This window comes from Morus notabilis, unplaced genomic scaffold (genome assembly GCF_000414095.1).
Source record: "Morus notabilis unplaced genomic scaffold, ASM41409v2 Scaffold1260, whole genome shotgun sequence".
NCBI classification, from domain to species: Eukaryota; Viridiplantae; Streptophyta; class Magnoliopsida; order Rosales; family Moraceae; genus Morus; species Morus notabilis.
In genome coordinates this window covers 44,204-55,698 of record NW_010361013.1, presented here as the reverse complement: position 1 = coordinate 55,698, position 11,495 = coordinate 44,204, and the positions used below count along the sequence as shown (strand labels likewise).

General features: G+C 32.7%; 1 protein-coding gene across 1 annotated transcript in view; it reads right to left on the bottom strand.

The window, feature by feature from the left end:
- LOC112091533 (F-box/kelch-repeat protein At5g26960) overlaps nucleotides 1–1,172 on the bottom strand; it is a 1,855-nt gene extending 683 nt beyond the window's left edge. Inside the window, exon 1 of the mRNA XM_024165450.1 lies at nucleotides 1–1,172. This exon is cut by the window's left edge and continues 683 nt beyond it. Coding sequence (XP_024021218.1) covers nucleotides 1–935 — 935 coding nt within the window. The 5' untranslated portion in view covers nucleotides 936–1,172.
- Between the last annotated feature and the right edge of the window lie 10,323 nt (nucleotides 1,173–11,495).

The following is an 11,495-nucleotide window of genomic DNA, read 5'->3' as shown; positions in this document are numbered from 1 at the left end:
CGCCGGAACAAAAAACCCGCCACCACGCAGCCCCCGCCGGGTACGGCTCGGCTCCGAAGCCACGCGCGCGACTCGACATCGTACAAGTCCATCGAACTCGCGTACACGTGAGCTTCCGCTCCGGCGGCGGCGGCGCGAGAGAAATCGTTCCCCGACGCGCCGAGTTTCAGGCCTCCGATGACGTAGAAGACTCCGTCGGCGGAGGCGCCGATGCAGCCGTAGCGGCTTCTAGAGGCGGTGGCGACCACGCGCCAGTTATCCTCCTCCGGATCGTACTCCTCAACCGCGGTGGTTCTCGGACCTCCTCCGGCGACGTAGATCTTTCCAGAAACGGCGGCGACGGCGAATTTCTTCCTCGAGAAGAGCATCGGCGATTTTTCCGTGACGGTTCCGGTCCAGGTATCGTACCGGAGAGTCGCATTTCGTCCGATTATAAAGATTCTCGGTCCGATCGAGGAAATCCGGGCGTGCGAGGGGAAGGATCGCCAAACGTCGTCGTCTTGAGGGAGGAAAGCGGCGACTCTCCAGAGAGAGGAGGAGGAGGAATCGGAGGAATCCAAATCGTGGAGGCGGAGAGTGGCGGCGAAGAGGGCGGAATCGGAGGAGGAGACGGCGAAGAGAGTGTTGCGGAGGAGGCCGCGGTGGCGGCGGAGGAGAGAGAATGAAGAGGAGAGGATGAGGCGGGACCATCGGCGGCAGACGAGGGAGAGGCTGAGGAGAGAGGAGGAGGGAACTCGGGAGAGGCACTCCAGGAGGAGGTCATCGGGGAAGGAGGAGATCGCGGATATGGCGGCCGCGGAGCAGTTGTAAGGAGCGTCGGAGTTGTTGAACGGCGTCGGTTTGGCGGCGGAGGAGGAGATGTTGTTGTCGCTGGGGTTGGGGAAGCAGGATTTCATGAGCCATGAGAAGTGGCGGGAGTTGCAGCTCTCTGACATCTCACTTCGGTGGATCAGATTCTAGAGAGAGAAAGAGAGAGGTGAGAGAAGGACTGAAGTGGAAGTGAGGAAGGAAGGAAGAGAGTGGTGAGTGGTCTGTCCTCTTCTTTCAGTTCTCCCGTTCCTTCCCTCTCTTGTTGCGTACGAATTGTCCACACCACAGACTTCAGTCTAACTAGAAATACGTCTACATGTGAATTGTGTTTATTAAAAGCTGGGATATTTATATTAGAAAAACAAGAGAAAAATAAAACAATAATGAAGAATAAACTGGATTGGCGTATGACAACCACTTTTTTATTATCATTTTAAAAGAAGCTTTTATGATTTTTTTTTTTATTTGCTGAAGTTATGATTCATATCTTATATTCATGTCATGGTAGATTTGATTAAACTGACGCCAAAATAATTTAAAATATATATATATGTAAAATTTGTGATTATTTAAAACAAAACGTTGGAATTTTTTTTTTTTTTTTTTTACTCTCTATCCTAAAATTTTCTATTTTTCAAATAATATAAAAGTTCATGTGTTTAATAAAGGCAAGAATTTTTATCACTGAGGCAGGTAATTAAGACAAAAATTTAATAGGAAATATAAGATAAAATTTTTAAATTTTAATAGGGCTATATGCTATAATACAATATATTTATGTATATATTTAAAACAAGAAAAAGAGAATATTAATGAACTTATGAGTCTACATTTTTATTATTTAATCTTAATTAGTTATGTTTAACTAATATAGGATTTATTTTTTTACTTAATTTGAGTTATGACTTGTGTTGTGTATATGAGAGAAAAATATTATAATAAAAAAAATTAAATTTAAATTTTTATGAAAAAAATATTATAATAATATAACTTGAATCATAATTTAAGTATAAAATAAACGTATCCATAATTATTTAAGTAAAAGATATTGAGTAAGAATAAAGGATATTGAGCATGAGTAAAGTAAAAAACTAAAAATCTATTAAAAAGATTGAGTAGGGTATTGAGTCCTTACTAGGCATTAATTGGCTCCACGCCAATTTTAGACATCATTTGATTGATGCCAATGCAACTGCAGACGTAAGTGCCTTTTGAAATCCGTTTTTGTGTCGCTTTTCCTAAATTGAACCAAAATTTAGGCGAAAAAAAGGTGAAATGTCATTTATTATTACGTAACACAAGGATAATATTGTTAAGCTCTTATTAATATTTTTGGTCTTTCTTTTGTTTTCCTAATTTTAGACCATTTATATAAAAGTAGAAAAAATGTGAGAATATGTACCATTTTAATATCACAAAAAAATATAATATTTTTAGGGTATGTTTATTTTGCATTAAAAAGAAAATAAAAGTAAAGAGTAATTCTCTTTATCTAATAAGGTGTTTACTTATAAAATTAGTAATAGACATTTAGTGGGTCTCACATAATATTAAAAATGAGAAAAGGATAAATCTTTACACCCTCTTAGTATTGATTTCTTGTCAAATGAATGCATATTAAATTTACTTAATTGTGTAAAAGAATATTTTAGTGATTAAATTCACAATATTATTATTCCTAATTTTAGTAAACATAAGAAAAGGAATGGAGTTATTTTTTATTACACTATCTAATAGTCAAGTAAACACGTGAAAGGGAATGAATCACTCTTAATCTTATTACTTCACTTATCTTTCTAATCTCATTACATTTTCCATTACATTCATTTACGGTTTGATAAACGTACCCTTATTGTGGAAAAACACAAAATTCTAATTTATTTCAACTTTGTAAGATGTAGAAACATTATTTTTAGGAAAACCGAGCAACATTGTTTTATGGCGCAATTGTTAAAATATCATAATTTTGTGTCTTCAATGTATATTAGTACGATAAACCAAATTCTATTGTGGACAATAATGTTCATCAAAAACATCATTCTCAATAAGTAAGATTTGTTTAAAAGAAATTACAATCTAACATCTTGCTAAAAAAAAAAAAAAAAAAAAAGCACCGACATAGAGTTATTAAAATATGTTAATCCAAACTATTCAGCACATGTTACAATTCTATTTCCATAATTATTAAGTCGACTTTCTCTTCTTATCCTTATTCAAGGATTTAAGTGGAGTTACTATTTCAGTGATAAAAAAGTGAGATGTTCTTCAGAAATATCCCTCGCTAGATCCCCCAAATTAATGAAGAGTTAGAAAGTCTATACTCAGGTTCTTTATCTACAAAGGGGTGGTTAAAAATCAGAGATTTAGAGGTCCAATTAGACCGATTATTGTCCTTGGAAGAGTATTACTGGTCTCAAAAGGCAAGATCAGATTGGCTCAGTGTTGGTGACAGAAATATAAAATTTTTCCATAGGAAGGCTTCTCAACGTCACGGAAAGAATGAGATTTTAATGGTTTGGAGGATGTTGATGGCATTTGGCGGAGGAGTGAGAAAGATGTAACGGATATTATTGAATCTTATTTCGGCAACATCTTTTTCACGAGCAGACCATCTGCTTCAAATATAGGCGCTATTACTCACTTTGTTGAACCAGTTATTATGGAGGAAATGTCCTCTGTTCTAGAGGTTGATTTTACTGATATGGGGGGTTAAGAAGGGCTCCTTTTGAAATGGGCAGAAATAAAGCGTTAAGGTCGGACGGTTTTCATGCGGGCCTGCCTTAGGGTTTTGAATAACGGAGAATCAATTGCGGGGTGGAATGCAACTCATGTTTGTTTACTTCCAAAGATTAAGGGCAAGTTCTTTTGTCCAAAAAACTCGAAAAAAAGACAACTCAAGTTTCAATTTTATTCAAGTTCACGTTCTTTTAAATTTCAACTTTATTCAAATTCTAACTTCAACTCAAGTTATAACTCAAATTCAACTCAAAAACTACATTCAAGTTACACTCTAAAAGAACAACTCCTAAATCACCAAGGAAAGTTGCATAATTTCAGCCTATTAGTTTATGTAACGTGGTGTACAAAATTGTTACCAAACACTTGCTAATAGGCGTAAGAAAATCCTTTCTAAGGTGATTTCGACCTCTCATAATGCCTATATTCCTGGATGTTTGATTACGGATAATGTGATGGTTGCCTTTGAACTTATGCACGCAATGAAAAGAAAACATAAAGGGCGTAAGGGTTGGCTTGTCTTGAAGCTCGATATGAGCAAGGCGTATGACCGGGTAGAGTGGAGTTTCCTAGTAGCAATGATGGAGAAAATGGGTTCTCCTACTCGGCGGATTACTTTAGTTATGAATTGTATTTCGACGTCAAAGTTTTCCTTTTTGGTGAATGGCGAGCCTTTGGGGAATCTTCGTGCTCAAAGAGGTTTGAGGCAAGGATGTCCGTTATCTCTGTATTTATTTTTACTGTGCGCTGAAAGCCTTTCCTCATTAATTAATGTGGCGGAGCGAGATGGTACTATCATGAGATTAGCTTATTCTTGTAATGGTCTAAAGGTGAGTCATTTATTTTTTTTATCGATGATAGTTTAATTTTCTGCAAAGCAGAAGTAGAAGAATGTGAGCAAATCAAGAGGATTTTGGAATGTTATGAGTGGGCGTCGGGACAGAGCATTAATTTTCAGAAATCCTCTATTGCATTCAGCCCAAATGTAGAGGGGGAAAAAAGGAGTTTAATTCAGGGTGTTCTCAGGTTGAATACTGTCCAATCTCATGATAAATATCTAAGGCTTCCTACTCTGGTGGGCATAAATAAAAAATAAACTTTTTGTGTCGTCAAAGATAGGGTGAGTAAAAGACTGCAACAATGGAGGAGCAAGCTTTTTTCGCAGGGAGGTAAGGAGGGGACAACTCGAAACGAAAACTTCACTGGTGGTCTTGGAGCCAGTTGTGTAAGGCCAAACTTGACGGTGGGATGGGTTTTAGGGATACATATGTCTTTAATCAAGCAATATTAGCCAAACAATGTTGGTGTATTCTACAAGATCCTGGATCCGTTGTTTCATGGGTCTTGAATGCTCGACATTTTCCTAATGGTCATTTTATGCAAGCTGGTGAAGGATCAAATGCTTCCTATATTTGGCGTAGCTTTCTTTGGGGTCGAGAGTTGCTTCAGATGGGTTTGAGATGGAGGGTTGGTGATGGTTGTTCACTCTGGGTTTTTTTAGGACCCATGGCTTCCTCGTCCGGTCTTTTCGCCCTATAATCGTTGCAAATGACACTAACCGGGGCTGGTATGTCTATAATTTTTTTGCATAGTTTGAATGATAACCATCTTGGATGGAATATGGAGTTGGTAAGGTCACATTTTTTGCCAATGGATGCCGAATTTGTACAGAACATTCCAATTGGAATGTATAGAAGTGATAATCTTCCCATGTGGCATTATGACAGCAAAGGGAGATATTTTGTGAAATCTGGCTATTTTACATCTTTGAAGGCTAAGACAAATGGTGAATCATCTTCGGGGAATGCGCATCAGCGTTGGTGAAAGGTTTTGTGGCACTTAAAGATTCCTCTTAAGGTGAAGATTTTTGTATGGCGGGGTTTTTCATAATATTCTACCAACTTGGAAAAATCTTATTAGGCGAGGCGTCAACTGTTTGAAAGGGTGTAGACAGTGCTTTCATAGTAAGGAGACAACTTTTCATGCTTTAATTTCATGTGACGCTACGATGTGCATTTGGAGTCACAGTACCTTTTGGAATCTCCTTTTAGCTTTTCCGGGTGATAGCATGGATTATCTCTTATTGCGCTTTTTTAATGTGCTGAAAGTAAATGATTTTGAAGTCTTTGTAATGATGTTGTGGTATGTTTGGAAAGATAGGAATTCCTTTACTTATGGGGAACATATCCGCCTTCCAGAGGAGACTCTAGCATTGGCAAGTTCCTGGCTGAATCAGTTCCAACTTACTCAGGTGAAAGTACAACTGCCAGAACAACATCCTGTATTTGTAGATCAGCATTGGCGGCCTCCAATATAGGATTAACTAAAGCTCAATGTGGATGCTTTAGTTGTGTCCAACATATCTCACACTGGTATTGGAGGTCTCATTAGAGATCATTCGGGCTTCGTTTTGTGGTGCTTTCTCAAAACGATTAGTGGGTCGTTTCTCTCCTTTTATTTCTAAATGTATGGCTATTAGAGAGGGCTTGCTTTTTGGGAAGAATAGTGGACCCAGAGTCTCTATTATTGCGAGTGAATCGGTAAATGCAGTCAGAACAATCAAGGATTTATGTGGTTGTGCTGCTAAATTTCTCATTTTAAATGACTTCAAGATCTTGATGCAAGAAGTTAATGATGTTACGTGTAGTCACATTTCCCGCTCTTATAATGTGTCTACCCACACATTAGCGAAGTTAGCTTTTGCTTAGAGGATTTTTCTAGTTATATTAATGAGTTTATAAGTGCCCATATGACTTATTTTGACTAATAAAACTAGATTTTTCCCTAAAAAGTGAGATTTTTTTTTGGAAAAAAGAGAGAGAGAAATAAATTAATAGATATTAAAATAAAATTTTTTATTTATTATTTTAATAGGAGATAGTCGTAAATGACCACTTTACTACAAAGAATTGAAACCTGCATAATTACCATGATTAGGCTTTCAAAAAAAAAAACCATGATTCGAGTATTTTTTTTTTTTGGCTATAAATCATTAGAAAATGACTTATTGGCTACCCATTTAGACGGATGTTTATTGTTCACCTTTTTACTCTTTTTTTTTCAATGCAATGTTCACCTTTATTCTCACTCGTAGTAAAATTAAATCACAACTTGTGTAAACGTTTTTTTTTCTTTTACTCGTAGTTTTGACTTTTGAGAGCTAATACTCATTCTCGCTTGCGTTTATTATATTCTTCTCTAGCTACTTTGTAAAATTAATTGATTATTTATTATATTCAGCTCGTACTTTGTCATTTTGTGATTTTTTATTTTATTTTATTAAAGATATGCCATTCTGGTTGCACTTGTATTTTTCTTTCTTTCTTCTTTTTTTTTTTCCAAAATTTCTGTCGACATTGCAACAACGCTACAAGCCAACAGGCAACAACATCATCAAATTCAGGTTAAAAGAAAAAAAAAACATTATGGCATCATTCACTTCGCAGATTTGAGTTTTTAATTCGAGCTGAGATGTGACATTTTTTAAAAACTTTTTATTATAGTACAAAAAGTTAAATGTGATATTTTTTAAGAATTTTTTACTGTAAAAACTTTAAATTGAAAATTTGAATCGGTAAAATGAACGAGACATAAATTAGCTAAAATATAAAAATGCGAGTGAGATAGAAAGAACATCTACAAGTCACAACTTATAATTTGACAATAATATAATCGGTGCATGTAACTTCCTAGCATAAAACAACACGAAAAAGAACAAATGAAATTATGAAAGTAGTAATAATCTTGTCCAGTAATCATGTGACTACCCAGGAAAATAAAAAAACAAAGTATTATGATTGTTGGTTTAAGAAAAAGTGGAGGCTACTATTAAACATCGCCAATTAGCCATGGGATTATGACTTTGGAGATAAAAAAGAATGGCCTATTATTCTAATAAAAGAAAAAACTTAAAAATAAAACAGGAGAATGGCCCATACTGTAGATTATCTTTTCTTTTTAAAGTAACTTTCCCAACCGAGTAACACAATTAATATCTAACCGATCACATTATATTAAGTCATTTAATAAATTTAAATATTAAAACATAAAGAAAAATAAATAATATATGTTAAAACATGAAAAGATGATATATAATAAATAAAGTAACACACATTTTTTAGTAAAAAGAAAAGTAAAAGAAATACCATTTGCTTAAAAAGAAAAATATATGCCGTACAATAATAATTTGAAGGGTAGGTTGTCCTATTCGCACACATCTTTATAAATACACACTCACTATAATTTTTAAGTAATTAAATTTACTTTTACATACTTTTACTATCTAAAATTACCCACAACTATTTACATAAAGATATTTAATTCTTTACCACTTTATTTTTCTTTTTACAAACACTATTTTATTATTCGTTACTATAATATTATTGTTTCCCTGTCTATATTTTTCTTTTGTTGAAACTTTAGGTATGAAGTCTTTTTTTTTTTTAATACAAAAGAAAGTTTACTATTACATTTATCTAAGAAAACAGAAGGCATGTAGTTAGATTTAATTTGACAAGTAAAATGTAAGCATTAAAACAAAAATACAACAAAAAATCGGAAGCGGAAACGTGTGATTGAAATACCTACAACCATTGACATCGCTGTAGCAATCGGGGGCGTTTGGTATGCAGTAATCTTAAAGATGGGAATGAGAATCTGTAATATTACCATGTTTGGTACAAGAACTATAATATTTAGACTTGCAGGAAAGTGATTACCATGGGATTCACTTTCCCTCATTTTAAGGTAATCTGAATACCACCCAACATGGTGTTATTGTATTTAATATAATAATAATTATTATTATTATTATTATTATTATTATTTTTATATTTAATATTTTTATATTTTTTTTATTAATATTATTATTATGGATCTTCTTCCATGCGAACAACCAAACACATTAATGTAATATTCCTGAGAATTTGAAAAAAATTCATGTATGGAACCAAACACAATAATGTATTATTCTTAGGAATCATATTGCCCTCCATCACTTTCTTGAGAATATAATTCCTACTGATTGCCGCATACCAAACGGCCCCTAAAAGAAAACGAAAGTTTTTGTTGCACCGGGTTTGAGAGCTTCTAAACCTTAATCTGATCTCTATATATGATGGTGTAAAAAAGATGAAAACAGAGATTGGCTTATGAGATGTTTTTTCTCTTCCATCATCGAGCGTTTCTCAATTCAGTCACTTGAATTATGGGATTGTGGGTTGTTTTAAGAAGTTTCCTCAAATAAAAATTCTGAATCAAAATTTTAATAAATGCAAAATCTTTATTAATGGAATTTTTGGGCCACACACGGTTTCCATAAATTTTGAAAAAATAAGAAAAGAATCCTACATAATTTTACATATGTCAACACTAAAATCCGTTTGGTTCATGGATTAGAACAATGAGATTAGAATTATTTTCAATTTACGTGTATTTTTTTGTGAGAGAAAATACTGTAGCGAACCATGAACTATGATTCGAATCAGAAAACGAATCCTCTAACCAAACGGATAATAAGTAAATATGTGTAAAACCACTTTAAATTGTCTATGTTTGGTAGCTTATATTATATAAAGTATACTGTATTGTGTTGTATTATTATAATATAATACGGTGTTTGGTGTCATAAAGAAAATTCTCATAGCTCAAATAATCCTACATAAAAGTCATTTTACACATGTTAAAACTAAGTAAATATGTGTAAAACCACTTTGAATTGTCTTGGGCCGTGTTTGGTAGTTTGTATTATATAAAGTATACTATATTGTGTTATATTGTTATAATATAATACGGTGTTTAGTGTCATAACGTGTTATACGAGTCAAATTGTAAAATTTTAGGGTTAAAATATAATTTCCAAATGTTGCGGGGTTAAAATATAGTTTTTTTTAAAAAAAATTAGGGTCAAATGTAATTTTATAAAAATTTTAGGTTCAAATGTATTTTTTAGAAAATATGAATTTGTACTATGCCCTTCAATTTTTGAAAAATTATAGGCTCCGGTGCGACTCTATGTCGGCCCGACTTCGATCCCCAGTCGCGCCAAACCTCGACATGAATCATGGATAAGCTATAAATAATACAATACAAAACGCTAAAAATGAGTCATATTCAATAATAATATAACATAAATTGTATTAATTTATTATCTATATTAACTTATATAATACGATAATCACACTAAATATTGTATTGTTGTACTATTATACAATATGATACTTTAATACAGTGAAAGAAAAACATGCCAGTAATGAACAGATTTTTCGTTCTATACAATGTATTACATGTACTCATTATTTATCGTCAAAAATTTAAAATAGACAACAAAACAATTCAAAAAATAATTGAGCGAAAAATAAATAGCAAAACAACTTAAAAAATAATCAAATAAATAAATAACAAAGGGAAAAGAAATCATTCACAATATTAATTTATGTATGGGCAAAAAAAACAAAACGATAAAGAAAATCGGAAATCATACGAAACGGCATAAGCGAAAAACAAAAAAAAGCCATGCAACTTATGAAAAAAATAAATAAATAACAAAGTAAATGGTTAGCCGTTACAAGAAAAACTAAATAATTAGTAAAAAAATAAAAAAAAGTAAGAAAACAATCGTCATATAGAAAATAACAAATGTAATTATGTAATTAGGTCTAATAGAGTTGTCTTTTTATATTAAAAAATTTTAAGTTAAAAGGGCGTATGAAGAATTGAAGATATGTTCATAGAACCACCTTAATTCGATTTATAAATTATAAAGTTACAAAAAACATAAATACGTTCGTCAAATTCAATTCTAATCTTTCAAAAAAGAATTCAATTCTAATCCTCTAGTAAAAAAATAAATAATCAATTATAACATTAAACAAATTTTTTCTGAAGTACTTATGGTAAATATCGTATATAAAATATTAACAGTGAATAGCATATTTATGATAAATGATTCATCACGAAGAAAACGTATAAGGCAAATTTACCTTATAAATTTGCTTCGTGATGAATCATTTGCCTATTTAGTATAAATATTTTAAAAATCATATTCATTATAAATATTTTTCAAATACATACCAATGACAGCTTAAAGCAAACATTCTATAAACAAGAAGCATAAACATAAACAAAATACGAATTCAAAGTTTTAAAATTTTTAAAATGATATATTAAAATTTATAAAAAACATAAATAAATAATGTTATTAATAATTAATTATTAAAATAAAATAGAATAAATTAAAAAGAAAAGGCAAAAAAGTTTCCTAAAAAAAAGAAAAGATTTAATTACATATATGTCTGTTATGCAATAGATGAAAAAGAATGTCCCATAAATTGTGATATTTTGTACTCTATAAAATAATTTGTCAGACTTAAAATAATTTGTAATGACATTTTTATCTTTTATTAACTACCTCTAAAATTAATTATACAAATTCATACTACCCACATAAAAAATGCATATTTAGAATGATAATATCTCAATAATTATGAAATAGACACATGGATAATATTGTATAATTAAGAACATAGTGTAAACGCGGAGTTAAAAAATGATCATTTAGTGTAATTGCTTCAGGAAAAAAAAAAAAAAAAAAGAATATTTGGGCCTTCAAAAATATGTACCCCGTGAGAGGGCCCAAATGATAAAACGAACCAAGGAGCGTCATCTTAGAAAGCCCGTACCGCCAACGGCTAGAAAATCCCACTCAAAAAGCGTTAACAAACCAACCATAAGGAAAGGAGGGTTTTAGCCGTTTATCAAACCATCCAACGGTCAGAAATCGACTAAAATCCGACCGTTGTGAGTCGCGTCGGTTCCTCCTCTTAACAGCTTCACGGCCTTCTTTCTTTCTCTTATAAATAATCCGCAAAATTCCAAAACACTCACCAAAGATCACAACACCGAAGAAGAAGAGATTTTCAGAAGAAGAAGAGATTTTCAGAAAGAGAAAA